The sequence below is a fragment of the Arachis stenosperma genome, chromosome 1 (genome assembly GCF_014773155.1).
Source record: "Arachis stenosperma cultivar V10309 chromosome 1, arast.V10309.gnm1.PFL2, whole genome shotgun sequence".
Lineage (NCBI taxonomy): Eukaryota > Viridiplantae > Streptophyta > Magnoliopsida > Fabales > Fabaceae > Arachis > Arachis stenosperma.
The window spans coordinates 115,561,068-115,586,961 of NC_080377.1; the positions used below are offsets into that span (position 1 = coordinate 115,561,068).

General features: G+C 39.8%; 1 protein-coding gene across 1 annotated transcript; it reads right to left on the minus strand.

Annotated features, from left to right (window-relative positions):
- Positions 1–14,482: 14,482 nt before the first annotated feature.
- LOC130966886 (uncharacterized) lies at positions 14,483–25,173 on the minus strand. The gene is made up of 11 exons (XM_057891713.1): positions 24,318–25,173; positions 23,826–24,102; positions 23,479–23,664; positions 23,180–23,329; positions 22,559–23,023; positions 19,574–21,925; positions 18,832–19,037; positions 18,579–18,734; positions 16,155–16,389; positions 15,661–15,968; positions 14,483–15,392 (listed from the first exon to the last, which is right to left on the minus strand). Exons 1-11 carry the CDS (start codon positions 25,088–25,090, stop codon positions 15,095–15,097), a joined length of 5,406 nt encoding a protein of 1,801 aa, XP_057747696.1. The 5' UTR covers positions 25,091–25,173; the 3' UTR covers positions 14,483–15,094.
- Positions 25,174–25,894: the final 721 nt, after the last annotated feature.

A 25,894-nucleotide genomic window follows, 5' to 3' on the forward strand; every position in this document is an offset into this window, starting at 1 on the left:
TGAGAGATGTAGTGTGACCGCCGGCTCTTTCATCTTCCCCTGGATGAGAGATCGGTTGCCCTCTCCTGGTTTGGTGCTGGCCAACTTCGACAGGAGATCTGCCCGTGTGTTCCGTTCTCTTGGAACGTGCTGGATCGTGACTTCTTCAAACTTCCGGCTCAAGTCTTTGACTTTTTCCAGGTATTTCTGCAGTAGGGGGTCCCTAGCTTGGTAGCTCCCGTTCACTTGGGAGGTGACGATCTGCGAGTCGCTGCATATCTCTAACCTCGTTGCCCCAACTTCTGTTGCCAAGGCCAGTCCTCCTATAAGGGCTTCATATTCTGCTTGGTTGTTTGAGACGGGGAACTCGAACTTGATTGACTGTTCGTACACGACCCCGGCTGGGCTCTCCAGGATGATCCCGGCGCCCCCGAACGCTTGGTTGGAGGCTCCGTCAACATGGAGCTTCCACCGTGTGTTCGTGTCTTCGGTTGGATCCCCCGCTACTTCTACCAAAAAATCTGCCATCGCCTGCGCCTTGATGGCTTGCCGGGGTTCGTATCGTATGTCGTACTGGGAGAGTTCAATGGACCAGGTCATCATTCTTCCCGCCAAGTCGAGTTTTTGGAGCACTTGTCGGATCCCTTGGTCCGTTCTTACGACAATCTGGTGACTTTGGAAGTATTACTTTAACCTCCGCGAAGAGGTCAGGAGTGCCAGGGCTAGCTTTTCCAACTTGTTATACCTCAATTCTGCCCCTTGCAGGGCCCTGCTGACAAAGTAGACTGGTTGCTGCTTCCTCCCTCCTTCTAACACCAAGACCGCGGCCAGAGCTTCTCCTGTTATAGCGAGATAAAGGTACAACGGTTCCCCATCTTTTGGCTTCCCGAGGACCGGGGGTGCCGCCAGAATTTCTTTAAAGTGCTGAAAGGCTTCCTCGCATGCGGGTGTCCATTCGAACGCTATTCCTTTCTTCATGAGGTTGAAGAATGGTAGGGCCTTTGTTGCGGATGCTCCGAGAAACCGCGACAGCGAGGCCAGCCGTCCCGCTAACCTTTGGACGTCCTTTATATCACCCGGGCTCTTCATCTGGAGTATGGCTTGGCATTTCTCCGGGTTGGCTTCCACCCCTCTCTGGGTTATCATGAATCCAAGGAATTTCCCTGCTTCCATGGCGAAAGCACACTTGAGGGGGTTTAGCCTCATACCATGTCGTCGGAGAGACGCAAAGACACTTACCAGATCGTTTAAGAGATCGTCAGGTCTTGTCGTCTTCACAAGGATGTCGTCTACGTAGACTTCGACTGTCTTCCCTATGAGGTCATGGAATATCCTATTCATCAGCCTCTGGTACGTAGCCCCCTCATTTTTTAGGCCGAATGGCATCACCTTGTAGCAGTATGTTCCCCCTGGCGTTATGAACGCCGTCTTGTCTTCGTCAGGACGGTGCATCGGTATCTGGTTGTAACCGGAGTAGGCGTCTATGAAGCTCAGGTACCGATATCCCGCCGCGGCGTCGACGAGTGCGTCTATGTTAGGGAGGGGGAAGCAATCCTTCGGACAAGCTTTGTTGAGGTCAGAGTAGTCTACGCACATTCTCCACTTGCCGTTGTGTTTTTTCACTAGGACTACATTCGAGAGCCATGTCGAGTAGTCTACTTCTCGCATAAAGCCTGCCTCGAGGAGGCTGGCCGTCTGCTTGGCCACCTCCTCTGCCCTTTCTGCCGACATTTTCCTCCTTCGTTGGGCCACTGGACGCGCTTCCGCCCTGACGGCTAAATGATGCGACATGATTCTTGGGTCTATGCCCGGCATGTCGGCCGGTGTCCAGGCGAACAAGTCTTTGTTGGCTCTTATCATTTTGACCAAGGACTCCTTCAGCTCGCACGGGAGGTTCTTGTTGACGAATGTGAATCTATCCTCTTCGTCGCCGAACCTGAACTTCTCTAGATCTCCTTCTGGCTCCGGCCTGGGCCTGTCGTCTACCTTGGCATCTAGGTCGGCCAGGAATACGCCGGACGCCTCTTTAGACTTCTTTCTTAAGGAGAGGCTGGCATTGTCGCAAGCGACCGCCGTCTCGAGGTCTCCTCTTACGGATCCTATAGATCCGTCGTCGGTAACAAACTTCATAACTAGCAGCTTTGTATTGATTACGGCCTCGAAGTCGTTGATCGTCTTCCTTCCCAAGATGATGTTATAGGCAGTCGAGTCTCGGAGGATCACGAACTTGGCCATCGCCGACCTTCGACCCTGAGGTTGTCCCAATGAGATTGGCAGGGATATCACTCCGTCCGGCTTAATGAAATGATCCCCTAGCCCTATGACCCCGTGTTGGTGAGTCGTCAGATCGGCGTCTTTGAGCCCTAGCGCGTCGAATACATTGCGGAACATGATGTTCGAGTCCGCCCCTGTATCGACGAGGATGCGTTTAACGAGGCCGGTTCCCACCCGGGCCGTGATGACCATGGGTGGGTTTTCCGGGGCGTCGTCGAACCATTGGTCTTCCGGGCCGAAGGAGATGAGTGGAGGCTTCTTAGAACTCCGCATCAATGAGGAGGAAATTGACAGTATCTTTGTATCTTTCTTGTGTGCGGATCTGGATCTGGGTGCAGCGTTTTTGGCCGTCACTACGTTTATCACAGTGAGGCCGTGATCTCCGCCTTCCGGCTCTGGCCGTCGCTTGGCCGAACGGGTCTTGCCTTCCTCATCTTCGTCGCGATAACGTCTCCTTGGCTCCCTGATAAGGTGGGAGAATGCTGCTAGTTTGCCTTCTCTTATCGCTTGTTCGAGTGCGTCCTTTAGGTCAAAACAATCTTGCGTCAGGTGACCGTAGCCTTTGTGGTAGTCGCAATAGAGGTTTTTGTTCCCTCTGGTGCGGTCCTTGAGCGGTCGGGCTTTCGGCAGGATTCCTTTCTCTGCTATTTGTTGGTACACTTCCACGATAGGGAGCGCGAGGGGGGTGTAGTTGGTGAATTTCCCGACTCGGGGGAATGTCCTCGGCGTCTTGTTTGGCGCCTCTTCCCTGGTTCGCTCCTTTGGCCTGTCCCCGTTCCCGTGTTGCCGCGGTTGATTGTAGCCGGACTGCCGTTTGTTGGCAGCCACGACTCGGCTGACTTCCTCATCGTTTATGTACTCTTTGGCTACCGTCTGGATCTCGTGCATCGTCCAGACCGGCTTCGTGGTAAGGTGTTTCCAGAAGTTCTCGTTGAGGAGGCCATTTGTTAAGCAAAGGCTGGCCACCGAATCGGTCAAGCCGTCGATTTCAAGGCATTCGTCGTTGAAACGATCTAGGTACCTCCTTGTCGGCTCTCCCTGTCTCTGGGTAACCCCCAGAAGGTTGATCGGGTGTTTCGCCTTTGCTATTCGCGTTGTAAATTGGGCTAGGAATGCACGGCTGATATCCGAGAAGCTGTGGATGGACCCCTGCGGGAGGCCGTTAAACCACCTGATCGCGGGTCCCGCTAAGGTTACCGGGAAGGCGCGACATCTTACCTCGTCCCCTACCCCCTCCAGATTCATCCTGGCCTCAAAGGCCGTGAGGTGTTCTAGAGGGTCTTGGGTTCCGTCGTACCTCATGTCCGTTGGTTTGTCGAAGTGTTTCGGCAACCGGACTTCGAGGATAGATCGGTGGAATGGGGTGGCGCCCATTATCACGGGTTGTCGTGTTCTCCCCTCCCCGTCTTCGCGATCATGCGCGGCTCGGCGAGTTGGTCTTCCCCTGGAATAGATGACCGTGTCATTTCGTCTTCTCGGGATGGGCGATCCCTCGCGCGTGCTCTCCGCTTCCGTTCGGGATGCGGGGGTGCGCCGCGAGCGGCTTCGGTGGGAGTCGTCCTCTTCTCTTTTTGGGGATGGGGTGTAGCTGGGATCGGTGGTTCGTCCGTCCTGCTCCCGATCGGCCAGCTGGCGTTCTAGGTTCTGGACTTTGTGGCGTAGCTCCTGCATTATTATGGCGCTGTCGCTACCCGTTCCCCCGAAAGGTCGTGTCCTCGTGTGCTGTTCTGTGTGTTGTCGGGGGGACCTCCGCCGCCCTCTCAACGAGGCGACGGAGGCTGCCCCCTCAGCTCCGGCTCCTTGAGCTTGGTCTCCGTGACCCGGTGCGACTTCCATTCGAGCGTGTCCCCACGGACGGCGCCAATGTTCGGTAGTCGGATGCCGGACAAGTCGGGTGATCAATGATGGGTGTGGCAACGCGTCGACCTGGAAGGTGTTGGGCTAGGATCTGCCGAGTAGCCGAAATCTCGTCACAGGAGGAGATGAACAAAAGGGGGGGTGCCACCTGCAAAGACACTCCGACGCTCAAGTCAGTTGGTGTGCAGGTGGAAGATGTGACAGGTGTAAAAGGTGACATACCTTGGGGAAGGACAGGTCATTCCCTATTTATATCGTGTCAGAAATGGGCCCCGCAAGGATAGGCCCATCTTCCTCGAAGCTCCCTCATAGCCGAGGCGAGGAGCTGGCAGGGACGCGTGTCCGGGTCACGTGGTAGGGAGCATGTGCCCGACCGCTCGGGTCGGGTACTCATCGGGTCGGCCCAACCCGGGGCAGGTTGGGCCAGGCCGTTACAGATTTATTTAACTTTTTTATTTAAAACCAAGTCAGTCTAACCCTCAGTATTTAGCAAGAAAGCTAAGAACACAAAAGAACACAAGAGAAAAGAAATTTTGGTGGAAAGAACACTTTATTATTTAAGTGTTTGTTACAAATGACTTTCATACTCAAATCCTAACTCTCTCCTCCTATTTATAGTTTTCCACCTCTTTAATGGATGGTTAAGATTAAATTTAATCAACGGTCCAGATTAATCATAAAAAACCTTCATTATAAATATCTATCCTACCATAACTTTTTAAATATTTCTAGATTATTTCATACTAATCTTCATACTGATATATACATCCACACTCTTTAGATTACTCTATAACCTTCCAAACTCTTCTAGAACATTCTAGAGTATTTCGGGACCTTCTAAGACATTTTAGAATGTTCAGGAACTATCTAGAGCATTTTCAAACACTCCAAAAAATTATACAAACACCGTTAAATCTAACATTCTAAAATTTATTGTGACATTCTCCCCCACCTAATGCACAGACGTTCTCGTCGCATTCTATTCATGATAGCACTCTAGGTGTTCTTGGAACTGCCATAGATCTTCACGAACTTCCCAGCTAACTTTGGTTATCGAGATTCCTTTCCACTTGATCAAGTATTGGATACTTGGTGGTACTCCTCTTCGTCGCACGACGCGATTAGCTAAGATCTCTTCGATTTCTTTATCAAATGATCTAATCACCACAGGTGAAGCATGACTCGAGTCACCTCTACTCGGTTCATCGTCGTCTTCATGATATGGTTTAAGCATACTCATATGAAAGACCGGGTGGATCTTCATAGAGAAAAAAGTTGTACTTTATAAATAACCTCCCCAACATGTCCATTAATCTCAAATGGCCCTTCGTACTTGTAAATTAAGCCCTTATGAACCTTGTGAAAGGCTTTGAATTGTTGTGGAAAAAGTTTAATCATTACCTTGTCTCCCACTTGATAGCTTGCATGCCTCCTCTTCTTATCTGCTCATTTTTTCATCCTCTTTGCAGCTTTGTCAAGGTAAGAACGAGTGACATCTGCTTGTTCTTTCCATGACTTACTCATATAATAAGCTCCAAGGCTCTTCCCTAAATAAGAGGAAGAAAGATAGTGTGGTGTAAGCGGCTGTTGTCCGGTCACAATCTCGAATGGACTCTTCCATATAGACTCGCTCATTTGTAGATTGTATGAAAACTGAACAACGTCTAGGAGTTTTGTCCAATCCTTCTGATTAGCGCTTACAAAATGCCTCAAGTAACACTCGAGTAAGGCATTCACTCTCTCAGTCTGCCCATCAATTTGAGGATGGAAGCTTGTTGAGAAATGAAGCTCTGACCCAAGGAGTTTGAATGCTCTGTTCATAGTCACCATCTGAAGCGTGGATCTCGATCACTAATGATACTCTTAGGCAATCCCCAGTATTTCACCATATTCTTGAAGAATAGTCGTGCTGCTTCCTCTGCAGTGCAGTCAATAGAGGCAGGTATAAAGGTAGCATACGTTGAAAATCAATCCACTATCACAAAAATATATCCAAACCCCTCATATTTTGGTAAGGCAGAGATGAAATCTAAAGACATACTTTCTCACGGTCGCTTTGGCAGCGGCAGATATTTCAACAATCCACTTGGTGTCTTGTTTTCAATCTTATCTTGTTGGCACACAAGACAAGTCTTCACATAACTCTCTACTTCATCCCTCATTTGAGGCCAATAATAGGAAGATCCAATAAGTGCCAAGATCCTTCGTTGGCCTTGATGACCAGTCCATTTGGTGTCGTGGCATTCCTTCACTAGCTTTCACCTTAGATTTTTTCACTTAGGAACGTATAGTCTTCTCCTTTTGGTGTAGAGAAGGTCGTCTTCTAGCTAAAATCGTTTAGTATTACCTTCTCTAGCCAATTCCACTAATTTCTTGGCTAATGGATCATGATGCAACCTGGTGCGATTTTTTACAATCCACAAACTAACCGGCAAGTGCACCGGGTCGTACCAAGTAATACCTCAGGTGAGTGAGGGTCGATCTCACGAGGATTGATGGACTAAGCAACAATGGTTAAATGATTTACTTAGTTAGGCAAGCAGAAAATGGTTTTGAGATATTCAAAAGGTTTAAAAAGTGACTTCAAAATATCAGAAGGCAGCAAGTAATTAAGTTGAAAATAAAATATGGGAGAAAACAGTTAAGATTTCAGAGATATCTATTTTCGAGATTGATTTTTCTTATTAATTTATTTTAATCGTATAAGATTTAATTCATGGCAAACTATATGTGACTAGACCCTAATTCTTTAGACCTTTCTAGTCTCCTCTAAAATTCATTAACTGTCAATTCCTTGGTCAATTACTTCCAACTAGAAGCTGCATGATCAAATTCCAGTTTGTATGCCACCAAAATTCTAATTACCCAAAAATAAGGGGATTATATGTTACGTATCCCGTTAAATCCAAATAATTAAAATTTAAGAGAAATTGTTTTCAAGCTGTTGTTCAAGTAAAGAGCTTTTCTAAGTTATACAAGAACACAATTAGAACATGGGTCATACTTCCATTCCACCCAAATTCATAAAATAAAGAGCAAAAATAATTCTTGAATTATAAATCAAAACATGAACTAAGAGACAAAAAAATAGAATCAATCCATACAAATAGACAGAGCTCCTAACCTTAACAATGGAGGTTTAGTTACTCATGACTCAGAGAAGAAAATAAGGATTCAGGTAAATTGTCTGAGATGGAATGAAAAGTTAACTAATTCCAATCCCCTTTTATACCTAATCCTAATAAATTTAAAATCTATCTTCTAAAACTAAAATAATATCTTTTCCTAAAAATAATATTTGAATTTAAATTAGAATTAATTAACAAGCCTTTAGTTGATGGGTGGAGACCACTCGTTTTGTCCATTCTGCAGCTTCTAATCTGTGTTTTCTGGGCTGAAAATTGAGTCAAAATAGCCCAAAAATCGCCCCCAGCATTTTTCTGCGCTTTCTGCACGTGACGTATGTCACGCGTACGCGTCAGTCACGCGTACGCGTCGCTGGTCTTCTTCGCGTGTCACGCACACGCGTCAGTCACGCGTACGCGTCGTTGAGCAAATCTTCAAATCACGCACACGTGTCGCCATGGAAAGCTCCAAATCACGCGCACGCGTCAGTCACGCGTACGCGTCGCTCCTCGCTGCCATCTCCTTTTGTTCTTGTGCTACAGAAACTCCATCAAAATCCAGTCGAATGCTACCTAAAATAAACAAAATTGCAAAAGACTCAAAGTAGCATCCATATTGGCTAAAAGATAATTAATTCTTTATTAAACTCAACAAATTAGATTCAAATTCACTAGAAAAAGATAGGAAAGATTCTCAGACAATGCACCACCGAGGTCATCTCCTTCTCTAGAACAGTGTATCGCCTCTCTATATCATTTAACTTGCGGCTTTCAAAGGCAATAGGATGTCCTTCTTGGATCAGAACCCTTCCAATAGCATTGTTAGAAGCATCAGTGTGGACTTCAAATACCTTTGAGTAGTTGGGCAGTGCTAGTACTAGTCATTCTATGATAGCAGTCTTTAACTCATCAAAGGCCTTTGACACTCCTTTGACCATTTCCAAGAGTGATTCTTCTTGAGAAGATCAGTTAATGATGCAGCCTTGACAGAGTATTCCTTGATAAACCTCCGATAGTAATTAGCCAACCCAAGGAATGACCTCAATTCATATACCTTGTTTGGCGACTCCCACTCTTTGATAGCCTTCACCTTTTCTTGATCTATGCAGAGAGTTCCATCTTTAATGAGATTCCCAAGAAGTGGACTTCATCCCTTGCAAAGGAACACTTTTTCTTCTTTACGTATAGGTTATTCTTTCGTAAGATCTTGAATATGGTTCGTAAGTATTCTACATATTCCTCCAAGGTATTGCTATAGACAGCAATGTCATCCAAGTAGACCACTACAAACCGATCAAGATAAGGATGAAAGATCTCGTTCATCAAGGTACAAAAGATCGCATGAGCATTGGTTAAGCCAAAAGACATCACCAACCACTCATACGATCCATACCTCGTGACCATCGGCAATTTTCACTTGGTAATATCCTCATCTCAAATTCAGTTTTGAGAACCATTTAGCTCTACCAAGTTGATCAAACAAATCGGATATCAAAGGAATAGGGTATTTGTTCTTAATGGTTACCTTGTTAAGTGCTCAATAGTCGATGCATAGTTTCAACGAACCATCATGCTTCTTTTGGAACAAGACTGGAGCGCCATAAGGTGCTTTCGATGGACGGATGAATCCAACATCTAGCAAATTCTTGAGTTACTTCTTCAAACTCCTCAAGTTCTGGTGGTGCCATCCTATAAAGTGTTGAGGCAGGCGACTTTACTCCTGACTGCAATTCAATCTTGTGGTCCACCTTCCTCCTAGGTGGTAGTTATTTTGGCAACTCGGGAGGCATTACATCCTTATTTTCTTCAAGAACTTCCTTGATTTTGGGAGGAACGTCTTCTCTTTCAGATGTTGACTCCGCTTTTAATAGAGCCAAATATGTAATCTTTCCCTTGAACCCTTTCTTGTGTTGCATAGCAGAACGCATCGGTAGTTCTCCAACTTTAGAGACTATAGGGACCATACATGGAGACCCTTTCTCCATGACGCATATTATGACATAGTATGACATAGGTATTATATTTGCCTTCTTTGCAAATCGAGTCCGATAACTATTTTGAAATCGTCCATGGGTGCTATTGAGAAATCCACAAGGCCCTTCTAAGAACCAAGAGTCATCTCAAATCCTTTTACTACTTCCTTAAGGGGTTTACCCTTAGTATTCACGGGTTTGAACCAACCATTCTTTTCTGTGATCTTCAACCGAAGCCTCTTTGCTTCATCAGGCGTGATGAAGTTGTGGGTAGCACCAGTGTCAATCACAGCCATGACAGCTTTTTCATTGATAAAGGTTTTGACATACATTAAGCCTTTCTTTTATGCAGTGCTTGCCTCTTTGTCCTTCACAGCATTCATGTGTTTGATAGATCCAACACACTCAATTACTTGCGATTGAGCCACTCATTCTTCGGTGATAGATGCCAGACTCCCTAGCTTGGGACAGTCCTTCATTTGGAGTGGTCCCTTGCACACGAAACATCATCCTTTAGGCACAAAAACCTTCTTCTTTTTCTTGTACTCTTTCTTTGAAGAGTATTTTCCTTCATTCTTGGTTGAGAAACTCTTCTTTTTTGTCTCCCCCACCTTTAGTAGAACTAGATTTGGAGGAAGACTAGGGTTTAAAGTCTCCCTTGTGATACTCAGTGAGTGATTTGGCCACCACGATGGCCTCATCAACATCCTTAACATTCTTTCTTTGTAGTTCTTGATTTGTCTAAGGTTGAAGTCCATCAACGATTAAGAACAATGCATCCTCTAATGCTAAGTTGGGGATTTGAAGCGTGAAAGTAGTGAACTCCTTTACGTAGTCGCTAATCGTACTCTTGTGCTTCAGCTCCCTCAACTTCTTCCTTGCTTCATAAACCACATTCTCAAGGAAGAATTGTCTTTTCAACTCTCTTTTGAAATCTTCCCATGTGGCTATGTTGCAAGTACCCTTCTTCATATCTGTGCACTTTCTCCTCCACTACAAAGTAGCATTATTAGATAGGTAGAGAGCTGCAGTGCGTACCTTTATTGGTTCTTCGACCATCCCCCTTGGCCTTCAAAGTATCTCTCCATTTGCCATAGGAAGTTCTCCACCTCTCGAGCGTCCCTCATGTCCTTGAACTTCTTTGGCTTTGGGAGATCAATCTTTGTCGTCTTCCTTATAATGGTTGGTCGAGATTTTGCCTCCTCGAACCAAACTCGAACTTCTTCAAATAGCTTCAAGGAATTATCAAGCTTCTCTTTGATTTGGAGCATGCTTTCTTTGAAAGCATCTAATTCTCCTAACACGTGGGTCTCGAGAGTCTCCTTGTCGTGTTCTGTCTTTTGGAAGCGCTCATCCATAGAGGATAGAACATTCTCCAACATAGAAACTCTCTCTTTTAAGAAGTTAGAGTGCTTACCTCTAATCTCACTTGAAAACGGGCATTCTTGCCTCCCCATTGAGAAGGAATAGCATCCCTTCTCCTTTGAGACTCAACATGCTCCATGGTTACACTAGAAGTCATACCCACAAACCACTTGTGCTCCTTTTTGAACCTTGCTCTGATGCTAAATTGTCACGGCTTTGGACACACTCCAATGCTACCGTACCGGCACTCGGACTTACTCAACCTCTTGAGTTAAGGCCAAGTCAGCCTAACCCTCAGTATTTAGCAAGAAAGTTAAGAACACAAGAGAAATGAAGCTTTGGTAGAAAGAACAGTTTATTACTCAAGTGTTTGTTACAAATGACTCTCACACTCAAATTCTAAGTCTCTCCTCCTATTTATAGCCATCCATCTCTTTAATGGATGGTTAGGATTAAATCTAATTAACGGTCCAGATTAATCATCCAGAACATTTATTACAAATATATATCCTACCATAACTTTCTAAATATTTTTAGATTATTCCATACTACTCTTCATACTTCTATATACATCCATACTCTTTTGAATTACTCTATGACCTTCCAAAGTCTTCTAGAAATTTTTAGGGTATTCCAAAACATTCTAAGACATTCTAGAACGTTCTGGAACCATCTAGAGCATTCTCAAACACTCCACAAAACTATACAAACACCATTAAATCTAACTTTTTAAAATTTACAGTGACAGAAAATTTCTATTCATAGTATTCTTTTTAATTTAATTTTTATGCATATTAATATAAAATTTTTTACAAACAACTAATCTCATATTAAGTAAAAATACTTAATTTTCAAACTTATTATTTAAAATATCATCTATACACATCAATCCAATTATCAATATATCAAAATTAAAATCTTAATTTTATTCTAAAAACTTCTATTAAATACATGTATCATTAATTCATCTTAGCAATCTATTTGAATTGTTAATAGCGTTAATTAAATTATCTTGGTCTACTACATTACAATATCTTGTTTGATAAGACATATTACCTGAGAATATGAATTATTTGGAATTATTTGAACATTACTAAAAATCTAATTACACTAAAACAAAATTGGATTTTGGCGACGATTTTTTTAAAGTTTAGTGACAGTTTTTATCATTGTTAAATTTTTTACAACTGTTAAACAATGTCATGAATTTGAGTGTCACAATGTGACATAATAATGATTTTGGACCACTGTTAATAAAAAGTGTTACTAAATTATTTGTAACGGTTTTAAAGTATAAAATCGTCATTAATTTATAACACTTATAAAGATACTTTTTATATTATATTTCGTAACGGTTTAAAACTGTCACTAAGTTAGTAAATCCTCTAACTTTAGAAGAATAAAAAGAATTTTAGTAACACTTAGTCCATGTAACCTTGCAAGTTGCAACCACTGCTACTTTGGTTGTTAGAGACAATTTTTGTCATCGTCACAATCTGAACGTCACTATTTACCAAATTTGGGGTAGTGTTAGTAACAATATTATTATTTGTTGATCTACCGAACGTCCTCATGGTTTATTTAATTATTTAAATATAACTTTTGGAGGGGAAATGAAAGTCTTAGCCTATTGCGGTTTCAGCAGCCACCAGGTGCCTTAATCATTTTTCATTTGGCATTTTCCATGCATTTTTGTCCATATATATAATAATCTTGTGCAACATGCGTAATATTGTAGCCATCCTTCTTTGTTTTCACTGATTTGTAGCCATCCTTCTTTGTTTTCACTGATTTTGTTTTGTGGTGAAGACTCACTTCCAGTGGTCTTCATTTAAAGTTAATAATTGAGAACTTTTAGATGATGATTTAATCAAACTTATCGAATCATCTAACGATTCTCAAATATCAATTTCACATAAAAATAATTACAGGTGAGTTTCCCGAGTTTCCACCTTATTTTGTTGATTGTGAAATGAGAATATGTATGCGGTTGAAAATGAACGAGCAAAACTAAAGAGACAATATACACTATTTGACAAAATGGGATATGCCAACCCCAACCTCTTCCTTTCACTGTTGCAGTTTGCTCTATAATTATGTTTCTATAAAGTTTTACACTGTTTCTCTTCTTTATTGACATGATGTTATCTCATTAATATGGTTCTAGAAATATTTACATCCATATTGCACGTTCTTAGTTAAATGCTTAAACTAAATTATTACCACGGCTTATTTTTAATTCATATGCTTTACAGTCATATTGCATGTTCTTTTCCAATTTGAAGCAAGGAAGGTGAGAGAAAACAAAAAACATAATACCGAAATGTAAAGCACAATAATTATCTATATGGTTATTTATATGGTTAGAATTGTAATTTGTAAAACCATGTTTGGATGGAGACAAAAGAAAAAGTACGAAGAGCCAATGGAATATTTGTACAATATGTACAATGGAGGTTTATGGAGTATTAGAGATATAACTATTAGTGTTATCTTTTCCCATCAGCTGAAATTTTTGGGATGAGTGGTATTATGACATGGTATTAGAGCACTAGATCCGAAAGGTCAAGAGTTTGATCTTTGGTGAACCCTAAAATCAGTTTAGGCTTTTAGGAAGATGTTTATTATCCCTAGTACTCGGATGGTTATTCTAGATAGTATGAGGAATGTTCATTTTATAACTCAATAGTCCATTGTACACATTATACAAATAATTCATTGTCTCCCTAGCGGGATCCGAGACAAAATTAATGTTTGCCGTCATCGTCATCAAACTTTTTTTTCCCCCGATGTGTAGGAGAACTAACCACCGTTGAGAATTGGCTCTAATATGGACCGTCAGTTGTTGAGGCATAGCTGGATTGGAAAATAACAAAATAATCCAATTCCAGCTTTCACGTGCTGACGTATTTTTCTACAATGATTATGATGATTTACTATGTGCAATTCCGTCTTAAAGTTATGAAATTCAGCTTATTTTGACTGGTATTTAGAAAGCGATTTACATTTAAAGCAATATTGGCTGGCTTTTAGATGCTTCGTAATGCAAAAGGGAAGATCCTAATATGCTACTCCAGTTTACAAGAGTTTTGTTTTACTTGTTCGGGATGGCACATAAATGTTGGATCTGATGCTCAGTCTTGGAATCCACTTTTGCTAATAGTGTTACTGTTCTCCTATGTATGTTACAGGTTACAACCAAACACGAGTGTAGTATGATTCGTAATTAATTTTGGGGGAATACTAAAATTGGTCTTTAAAAAGTTTTAGATTGGATGCTGTCATTCTCAACAAATTTTTATTGGCTAGAAGTATTCGATAATTATTTTTATAGAACAAATTGGTCCTTTGTTATATAATAAATTTCTAACAAATAAGATAATTAAATCTCAAAAAATATCACTATAAATAAGTCCCTCTTTGAAACTGCAAAGGGACCAATATTGCTGGTAGAAATAGTTCTCAAAGACTTATAGTAAATCAATATTTATTGACAATCAAAATGTCCAATTTAAAATCCTTTTAGTACCAATTTGGATGTTTATTCTTAATTTAGACACTCATATAGCAAGAGACACACTTGAAGAAGTCTCTTAACAATTGGGACAGTGCCTTACTCTTCCTTTTAACCAATACTTGAATCCTCAATGTATTCCTCAAAATGAGTCTCAAACCTAAAGTCCAAATAAAAAGTTAATTATACCTTAATGTCAACCCTCTCCGTTGGCATAATGATTGAAGACTAGAAATGATGCCCAGTAGTGCTAGGAAACTAATATATTTTGTAATTTATAGTCATTAATTAGTCATCATTAATATTTTTAATGTTATAAAATTATATCTAATAATATAAAATTATATACTTTTTTCTTGACAGTTAAATACTAGTTAGATTTTAATGAAAGTACTGACCTTGAAATTTTCTCACACTCCAATTTCTAGTGTTCATCAGCATTACATGACACTCCCAGTTAAATGCCACATACATGAGCAATTCCAATTCTAAATGGAATCTTCTTTATTATTGCTTTGGCAATATTGGAGTCACGACCATTATCTTTGCTCAAGGCAAGCAAAACAAAAATGTAAACCCCAACATGTAGGGTTCTACATCCTAATTTCTATTCTCTGCTTCATATGACATTCTGATAAATAATGATACAAGTGGAAAATTTTACAGGGCCAAACCCCCGGGGGGGTAAGCTGTACACTTAGATTATGCACAAACAAAAAACTTCGTATAAAACCTATACTTTTTCTACTTACAAAATTGACACTGTACATCGTACCCAAAATCCAAAACTCACCGTGTTCTAGTGACCGCAATAAGTTCCATATGAGAATTTAGCTTGATGCGTATGAAGAACTCAAGCCTTCATATTCTTTTCCAAAATTCCATCTTTCTTCGCATTCCCCTTGATTAATGTCTTCCATTCTGTGCTCAAGAAAATCTCATCTGTGCATGACAGAAGTTAAAAAAGTTCGAAAACTGCTTCCAATGTCTTTCAATGATGAATATTTTTATTCCTGGGCTTCCTTCTTTTGTGTGAGTGTGGGGTAGAGAAGTATTGCCAATGAAAAAGAAAACACCAACCCAACTAAACCACTGAAGGGTTGAAATGGATGAGTGCCGGTTACCCAAAGAGGAAAGTTTCCCGGGTTACTATATGTTAAAAGGCCACCCTTTTGCAAGAAAAAAGTGGATGTGATTATCCCAGTGCGTATCCCTATCGGAATTGAGAGGCTACCTCCATTTCTCTGTCGGGCACCTGACAGAGACAAAGATAAAAGCCAAAGTCCTGGTACTGCTATCAGAGACCTGGAAACCAAAGAAAAAGAAATGACAAGATTTTGAATTGGCAAATGAGAATATGGAGGTAATAATAAAAATATATGTCATCACAGTTTAGTTTGGTAAATACTGTGTCCTACACAAACCACTAACTACAACTAAAATCGGCCATAAAAACCATAGACTTCTCGGTGTTGTTAACAGATGGGGAAAAAAGAAACCAAATATATGTCCTGTGAAATTCAAATCATAACCATGAATAATATCCAAAACAAACTCCAGAAAGAAAACAAACCTCTGCAATAAAGAAAATACTAGCCCTGAAATGATGACTCCATGAAAATACCCCAGATCAACTGCAATTTCTTGCGGCAACCATGACCTAAAAAGCAATTCTTCCACCAGGGCAATGCCACTGGCCATTACAGTTCCTTGAACAACCACCAAAAGCATTTTCCCGTACACTTTAAAACATGTCACAGCATCTAAAGATGATGGACTACAAGGCCATGAAAAAGTTGCACAACCAAGAAATGCATTCAAAGCATGGATTGAAAAAACGAGGATGATGCCACCAAGGAAGCCCTTCAACAATTCAAATATCTGCAATAACCACCAAAAATTTTAATACATTCATTCTCGTTACTGTAATTTCAATTTTTATTATACATATTCCAGGGGCAAAGAAGAAGATTGAAACATGATATTGACATTAGACAACACACTCCAATACTATCTTCAGATATTTATTCTAAGACTTTTTTACTGATTTTCATCTCAAACGTGTACCTGGTGTGACGATTTCAAGTCCAAACCATACTGCTCAAATGCATTTTCGTACCCACGGATTCTTTTTCCCCATAACATGATAAGTATCACTGTTGAAGTGTACAGGCCAACGATGCAAGTGAACTCGGCAAATCTGGAAGGGGTCTGTGTTGTCCAGCTCCGAACCAATGTCGGAAGCAATGGAATAGCAACAGGAGACCATAGAACAAGGATCATCCCAACAAATCCGAAAATCCTAAAGGAAAGATAGTGATTTTGAGAATCACGTAAGGGTATGAATAAATTCACAATCATCACTCAAGCATTATGGGTGCATAGTAAAAGAGGGATACATTACACGGACCAATATCGCATCTCTCTACTGAAAGGGTTAAGATAAACTAACAGACCACTCAGGATTATCTACCAAATTGGACCAATATTACCGAAGGCACCATAAGTTCATATTGGTGCATATAACATTAATTTGTTACCCACCAAGCCACTTCCACATGTACATGTAACACAAGCAGGCACATACCAAGTTTTTGTTTAGAAAATAAACATATATAAAGAGATAAAACTAACTATATGGTTATACCAAGTTATTTTGAGTAGTACATACCAATTGGAGCCTATATCTTAATTATAAATCTATGAAGGAAGTTGCACCTTAGATCACAATCATGACCAGGAAAGCAGTTTTACAATGGTGTATAAATCACATAATCATCTATTCTCTATTATAGTATATAAAAAGAGAGACCAAAATAGTGTTTAACAAGCTAATGACACCTAATTTTTAATTTTCTATGAATTTGTTATGTTAACACTAAACTTAGTTAACATAGAGATAAAAATATATCTATATAATCACATTTAGAATATCATAGTAATAGCATCTATGTAACCAACTTACCATCAATTTCATAATTTTTCATATTAAACTCTTCAATTATCTAGAAGATGTTAGTTTATATCAAGAGTCTAAATTCTAATATTGCATGTCCTATTGTTGAGTAAACATTATTTTATAAAATGAATTTAATTTTGAGGCATGGCCAATGTAAAATAGTTTTACACGTGTATCCAATTACGCGAGGCCACATTAGTAAAAATAACTACCTTTCACATTGACTGCGTGAATAGTCATCCAAAAGAATGGATGTGATTGCACGACTTTGTAAAACGCTTTACATTGTCAGTGCATCAAAATTAAACTCTTATAAAATTATACAAAAAAAAGAGATCAAAGTAGTATTAAAGTAGGCTAATGACACCTAAGTATTATGTAACTAACCTATCATCAATTTCATAATTTCTCACGTTGAATTCTTCAATTATATAAAAGAAATTATATTATAGAAAATGTTAGTTCATATCAATGGTTTAAATTCTAATATTGCATGTCCTATTTGTTGAGTAAACTTTATTTTATAAAATTATGAAAATTATATAAAGAAGAGATCAAAATATTATTAAAGTAAGCTAATGTCATTAAAGATTTTAAGTTCTATATAAAATTATCACACTAATACTAAATTTAATTTTTAAAAACACAGAAAATATCATATTCATTTAGAAGCTTTTAATAATGATAATAAAATTTGACAACCAATTATATTAATGACATAAAGACTGAAAACACTATGTAAAAACTAAAAATTGTGTATATTCATAAATGAATAGAACTGAAATAAAAATATGTCATTATTTGAGAATTATACATATTTTAACTCCTATACTAAAAATGTTAGAATGCAAGAAGTAAATCCATATATTTGTGAATCATTTTTAAATCAATACTTAGAGAAGAAAAAAAAAAGTCAAACAGGTTATATGTAGATTTATACAAAATATATATATATATATATATATATATATATATATTTGTATATAATACAGTATTTACTATACATTTTAAAATTAGATTAAATAATTCTATTAGAAAATATTTTATTAAACATTTTAAATTACTTTATTTTCTAATACCAAAGAATATTCTCATTTATATCCTTGTATGTGCGAATTTAAATCTAGTTAAGACTATTTCTGAGGCCTACACTTCGGTCAAACCACCATGAAATTCTTCAGTGTGTATACACTAAAAATAGACAACAATCTTTGCATTGCCTTATAGCTAATTCAAGTCTTTTTTTTAATAAATCTAGTGGTAGAATTTTAAGTTAGGATGACAGGCAGCAAAATTATTATCTTCAGATTTCTTGAAGATCTCTTCCTAACTAGTGAAAAGACATAGGTTTAACAAAAAATTGCTTATCAAAAGTTAACATGTGGCTCTCAACTAAAGTTAACAAACGGTATAATTGTGGCTGAATCATCACAGTTTCCATCATCTATCCCATTATCCCAAAATGAACAGACAAGCACTAGCAGCACTGCATGAAAACATTGTAGTAATGAATGTTGACCAGTTCAATTTACCTCTGATATAAGGGGCGTTCAGCTATACGCAAGAAAGAGATAAGCCTGTCCGTCAAACTCATTGCTCCACGTATACCACCCCATAGTAAAGCAATCTTTCCAACTAGCCTCAACAGGCCACCTTTCTGTCCTAAATCAGCAAGCATTGCAACCAGCCTGTTCAAGAACGGCAAGTTGTGAGAAATCATTATTAGAAAGAAAATGTAAAAGAAGAGGAAGTCAATGTGTCTTGGTATATTATGCATCTTCTGACCTCTCTTGATCCACCTCACCACCTTCTTTAGTAGGTACAACTGGAGCAGCAACTGACATTGCTTTCTCTGCAAGGCTTGTAACTAGGTTATTCTGGTTCTTCTCAGAGACCTCTTCTACAAACTGTTTTGGTCCCTTTTGATGTTGATCCTTGATTTTCAAAGGCAATGATGATCTTTCAGCAGTTCCGCTGCCTTGTTGTGGATCCTGGAACAGAAATATCAAACTCAGACAACTCTTTCTCAACAAACCAGCAGTTTTATTTTAACTTAGCAAACTGGTAATCAGTCTGCTTCACAGCTTTCACCACACTGAATTTTGGGATATACACAGCTCAATATGGTTTGACATCAATAGAAACTTTAGGAAAAAGTAAATGCTTACGCGAAACAGAAGTACAAAGGGAAACACTAAATAATAAATGAGTCAGCATGCAGAGGCCAATTAATGACCATGAGAGTGTATGCCAAAAAAAGGGGGGGGGGGGGGGGGAGAAAAAAGATCATGTACAATATAAAAGGAATAGATACATTAAGGTATTCTTAACATCAGGTTTCCTAAAAGGAATTGTGAGCAGTTGAGCACATACTGAAATGCTTCAATGTCATTCCTAATTACCTATATCCAAAATATAGTTAAATAGATCAAATACTAAGACAAAAAAATAACCCATATCTACATGTATAGATGTTTACAGTGTAACAAAGAAGGCAGAAACCATTATGAATTGATGGAACTAATACCTCTTGTTGCATAAGTAGAGCAGAAGCACCTAGAGCAGCTGTAACAGCGCCAACCATGACAGTATTTTTGTTCGAATTTTCTGATATACTTTCTGCCTCCTCTCTCTTGGTGGGATTCTCCAAACTACTCTTCTCTAGGGGCACTTGATCTATCTCAGCAACAGTGACGTTGCCATAATTCTTTTTGCCAGGTTTTTCCTCATTTTCATCACTATGAGATACTCTCTGTACATTATCTTGAAGCGTAGTTACATTAAAATATTCTCTCAAGGCAGCTAAGATGGACCCTACAATAACACCAACAGGCATCACTAGTCTCAGGTAACCCGTTTCCTGAACAGAGGATGAAATTACACCAATGATATGCTCCCCATCAAGAGTTCCAATTTTCTCTGCATCACCCTGTACAATATGAAATTGACCTTCTGTGCATAATTGCACCTTACTATGGGCAACAGCAAGTGATATCTCATTCGCCACATGTTCGAGATCTACTTCAAGTGTCAATTTCATTTCATTCATTTCTGATGCATTCAGTTTGCGACCAACTTCTATCTTCAAAGCATCTAATACTCTCTTTTTCACAAATTGGATCAATTCCTCTGACTGCTCACTTGTATCAATCACCTCATTTATAGTGTCTGATGACACGAACTCTTCGATAGGTTCTTGTTTTTTGTCAGTATCTAATATTACGTATGATGGTTCAATATATTCCTGTGCATCAGAAGATTTTGCAGATGAGTGGGCCTTCATCTTTAATACAGCCTCCTCGCTAGTTGCAGGGTAATTAGCAGCATTTTCTATGTTTTGTGGTTGATCAAAGAGCTTCCATTGACCTTCTGCTGGGAAGTAGTCAAGAAACAATGCAGTTGTGGTGTCTAAATCAAGTGATTTGGAAGGAATCTTTGAAACAAGACATTTACGGAGGTATTCATTATAGGGAGAGTCCCCATATAAGAGTGGCATTCTATTTACTGGTTGTTGTCCATCCCATTTATGAGAGAGAAATCTTTGGTCAATCAATTGACTATTCATATTAGTTCCTTTATGAACTATATGGTTTTCGGAGTCACAATTTTCAGAATTGAAGACTCCGCTCCTGTTAGTTGTGTGGAGGGTATTAGTTAGTTGTTCCCCTTTATCACAAGAATCACTCTCCAAGCACACGGCATTGTTGTGATTTTTGCCAGAAGAACCACCAGATGTCTTGGAATCCATGCTTTGATCATCAGAATGCTTCTTTTCTCCTAACTCCCGTTCGAAGTCTTTTCCATTCTTGTCTTCACCTTTGTTGTTTGAGCTCTGCTCAAGCTGAGATAGCATGTTTTCTATTACACCAAACACACTATTGATAGCCACTTGGGTGGAATCATCCATCCCAGTCAAGGCATCCAGTGCTTGAGAAACACTAAAGACAGCAGAACTAGAATCAGATCTAGTTGAGTTAGTTTGATGTGAAATATGCTGTGTATTTTTGTTGTCTTTCTTCTCACTATCATTACCCTCCCCTTCTGTTGTTTGGTGCTCAGAGGGCATAAGAGGCGAAGTCAGATCTTTTGCATCTGTTAACGTCATTTTACTTTGATCACCTTCCCCTTCTGTTGTTTGGTGCTCAGAGGGCCTAGCAGGCGAAGACATATCTTTTGCATCTGTTAATGTCATTTTACTTTGATCATTTGAGAGATCCTGACTTTTTTGCTCAACCTTCTGAACATTACTCTCTTCCTTCATGACTGTTCTAGCCATTTCACTGTTTGGGTTTTTCTGTTCAGCACCAGCTTCTGCTTCAATGCGAACTACCTCAGCAGGTTGGCTCGGAGTGTATGGTTTTGCACCTGTTTCAGATCCCTTCTCACCATGATCAATATCAGTGTTTTTTTCTTTTAACTCCTCTTTGGTGCCATTATTGTCTCTAGACTCACTAGTTTCCGCCCTAGAAGAACCAACTTCATTGCCGGATTCTTGAGATTGGGTTAAATTTCCTGAATTTGATGATTTCTCCAAGGGAAGAACTTCTGTTTCTGTTTTTCCAGCAGGCTTGCCCGTGCCGTCTGATACATTGTCAGAGCCACCAACAGAACCACTAGTCTTTTTCATCTGATTCGATGAGGACTGATCAGCTAACACACCTTCAGTACCTGATGATACTCTGGATTTTTCTTGGTTCTTTTTACCTGATAATGCTTCGCGGGACTGAGGAATATGAAGAATCTTATCAAACTTCAATTCAGACCCACGTGCATGCATAATTGCAGTCACAGAATCTGTTAACTTCCCACGAACATCTTCTGGCACAGCATCTTGCAAAGCTTTCATGAGTGTCTCTCCTTGACCCACAGCAGTTAATACCTTCAAATTAGTAACAAACGTCACCACAATACAAAACTTTAAAGCCAAGCTAAAATTTACGCAAGCATACAAGTAAATATAACATTGTATACAAATCGATGTAGAAAACCAAGCAATGCCACGCCTGTTTTTAAAGGCCATAAGTTAGACACTATTTTTAGCAAAGCATACATTAGTATAAAAGTGAGATTTTTATCCTCTAAACAACATGAAACATCATGAAGCCACATAAACATAAAAAAAAGGGGGGGAGGGAGGGGGACAAAATAACATAATCATATTCTCGTAGACCAATAGTCCAAAAGTTTTTGGTAATTGATTGAAACTTTAACATCCAATTAACCAAGTCCATAAGAGCAAAGAATGAATAATAGCCAATTTTGAAAATTTATATAAAATAAATAGCCAAATGATCAGAAACTGTTATAAAAAAATAAACATGAAGAATTACAATTCAATTCAGAATGATATGAATCTTTGATATGATTAAAGGAAAAGCTTCAACCGCAGGAGGGATATTCGTGTATACATTTACCAATACGGGGGAAGGTGAAGAAACAATGGTGTGATAGAACATAAATAAACCCGACAAACAAAGAAATGGCACCTCGCAGATAACACATTAAACTTTACCTTTTTCTTCTGCTCTTCTGTTAGAGTACCAGGCATGGTAACGTCAAGCATATTTATTACCACTTGTGCTGTCTGTAGAACTTGACCATTTTCACCATCTATAGAGCCGACATTCCCTTCTTCAATTAGTTTGGCATCAGTGGAGCTTGTCTCCTGTAAAGCACCATTTTTTACTTGCAATCTCATATCTTCATGGTAAAGATTACTTTGTAAATCCTGTTTGGGCCTGACATTGAGGTTGGCATCAGTATTACTTTCTTCGAGAAAATCTTGAGTAGGATCAACCAAATATCCATTAAATGCATCCGATCGAGTAAGATCCAACAATTTCCTTGCTTTATCATTCTTATCTGGTCTTATTTCCTCTACAACAGCCAGTCCCTTAGAAGGATTTACGGTAACATCTATATCTGTCAGAAGAGGATGACGTCCCTTTAAGAGTCCAAGCTCCACAGCTGTGAGCCACTACAAATATAACACACATAAAATAACACTCAAAACAATAGAATAGAAAAGACACGGCTAGAAGAATTCCAAACTTGAGGAATAATAAATATATTTAAATAAATAAATAAATAAGACAACATGATCATGCATAATTAGATAGCAAGAGAGGTTTACCTCAATTGTTAGAAGCTGGCACCATGACATAGCAGTGTCAGTATCAATAACACTAGATGGTGAACAAGAACATAGGAGCAGGCTTGTGTATGGATTTTCTGCAATCAGATTGCGTGGAACTGAGAAAGCTGGAATCATCGCATTATCACTCTGATAAAATTACATAATGGTAAGTCTTGTGGATTTGCATGCATGCATAGGGAAGTTAGCACTTGGCAAATAACAAATCACATGAAAGTAATGCATATAGAACATAATGGAGATGTTGGCATAAAAACTAAAAAGTAATGCATGTTTACCTGTATGAAGAGAACAGGAATTTTGATATCCCTAATCACATTCCGTGAGCTGCATTTTGAATAAAAGTCTTGTATTGCTCCAAACCCATAAGATACCATAGATATTGCTTCATCAAAGTCACGTACAGATTTTGCCAACAGAGCCTTTTCCACATCAAAATCTTTTGTTTTGCCTTGAAACAGTGCCTACAGATTGATATGTTTGTATAGAATGATTTCCAGAGAAATCACAATAAATGTTGTTAAGAGATATGTGACATATAATAGAATACAAATGCATATGTGAAATCAGATTGCATGGGTTATCTCAATGCAGGTTAAGTAAAGAATGAAAGTAACTAGTTTACCTGATTGGTTTGTAGAATATCTATGAGTCCACTGGTGAGTTTCTGATCGGAAATATTATGGTAAGGTGATGTTCTTGTAGCTTCATCCAAATCAAAAGGATTGTCTATACACGTGACTGCTGTGAGCGGTGTTCTCTCCCCAACCTCTGCCAGGTATTTTGTCAGCATGTTTGCACCATATCCCCAGCCAACACCCATCAAGGTTGTCCAAGGCCTCGCCTTGTTGATATAGTTTATAGCTATGCAGATATCATCACTATCAGCAGCCGTAAATAACCTACATAACATAAAGTAGTTAAGAAGTCCCTACCATGTTCACCTATCTTAACCATTAAAATAAGGTACTCCCATTCGGCCATTCCAATATATTACACAGGGAAAGAATAGTACATATCATAACCCTTTGGTTGATTCTGAATCCCTAACCACTTGTACATGAGTGGATTATTGATTGATGCAAATGCAATAAATACATAGCATAAGTAACGATACCGGGGAGTGGTGAGGGGAGAACGGGCGCATCCTCTGGGATTCATGACAACAGGAAAGAAGCCTCTCTTGAGAGATTCAACCACAAACCTCCTTATGTTCCTCTCATTGCTTCCTTCTGTAGTTCCAGGAACAAGCAGCAGAGTAGAATCCAAACCACGCTCCTCTTCCAGCTCCAAATTGGAAGGCCAATCCAACGAAACAACACCTCCATCCTCTGTACTCACGCACACTCTCTGGAAGCTCAAGCACTCCGCCTTCTCGTCACACTCCGAATCCCTGACCTCGATCCTGCCGCTGTTGATGGTGACGTAATGCCTCTCCTCCGTGACGAGCTTCTGGCTGGCGTCGGCCTCAAAGGACACCGTAGGGCAGCGCAGAAGAACGAAGCGGTTGAAAGGTGTGGGGCTGGAGAAGAGGATCCAGTCGCCAATATGGGGAGCGGGCGGCGGTTTCTTGGGGGAATTAATGCGGGAGATGTAGAGTGCGGCGCCGGAGGCAAAACCGAGGGCGGGAGTGATGAAATCAAGGGAGTTGACGGAAGGGTAGTGCGTGATTAAGCTCTGGAAGAGATTCTCGAAGGGGGAGGGTGAAGATTGTGGTGGCATAGAGCAGGCGACTAGTGTGGGCATGGCCATGCGCTTGTGCTTATGCTTATCCTTCAGCCTTGGGCGCCTGAAAACGCGAAACTCCCGAGGCCGAAAAGGTTTAGAAGAAAGACGAGGGTTGAAGTCGAAGGTGAAATTGGAGGTAGAAGAAGAAGAAGTGAGGGTCATGGTAGGTTGAATATGGCTCCGATGGAGGGAGGTTCCTCTTGTAATATAATTAATGGTTCCTCCCTCAACATTCAATAAGATTACGGTCCAAATTTAATGGCTAAACTCATCACCGCATGTTACCATCAACTATATATACATTGCTCTCACTCAATTCATCATCTCTCATCTCCTCCCATGTTCTAGAGTTTTGTAGGGACTAGGGAGGGTCCTCATTTATAGGCCCAAAGGCCCATTTATATTGGACCCCTTGCGACTTCCACAAGGAAAAAAGGCCTTATTTATCAATCATGGAGGCCTTTCTCTTGTCAAAAAACAAAAGATATTTTTTGTTTAAAGAAATTTAATCTCCATGTCCCAAAAAAAATAATATTAATCTTCATGCAATGTTGATGTACAACAAAGGAAACTAGCTTTCATTATAATAAAAAAAAAAGGAAACGAGCTTGCATGTTAAAAAAATAGGGAAAATTGAGAGTGTAAAGTGTGATCTTTAACCCTCTATTATTCTCTCTCTCATATTTATTCTTGGTCCCACTTATAAAACTAAAGACATAGTTGGCAAAACCGGACCGACCGGCCGAAAAACCGGCAAACCGGTGCCATAACCGGTCCGGGTGAGACATCTAACTGGACAAGGAATTGAACCAGCGAGACCCGTAGTGAACCGGTCGAGTTTGATCAAAACCGGTGAACCGGCAGGTTTTGTTTAACCCGGACCGGTTCGAAATTTAATTTTTTTTTTCCGATGGAAAACGACGTCGTTTCTTTTAAAAAAAAAGAAACAAAAGCAGCTCTGCTGCT

Bases quoted from the DNA above. Each gene is read 5' to 3' on its own strand.
- LOC130966886 (XM_057891713.1), bottom strand. From the start codon at position 25,090: ATGACCCTCACTTCTTCTTCTTCTACCTCCAATTTCACCTTCGACTTC. The intron at 23,330-23,478 runs GTAAACATGCAT...TAATTTTATCAG, and splicing joins TTCCTGTTCTCTTCATACAG to AGTGATAATGCGATGATTCC. The intron at 23,024-23,179 runs GTAAACCTCTCT...TTATATTTGTAG, and splicing joins GCCAGCTTCTAACAATTGAG to TGGCTCACAGCTGTGGAGCT.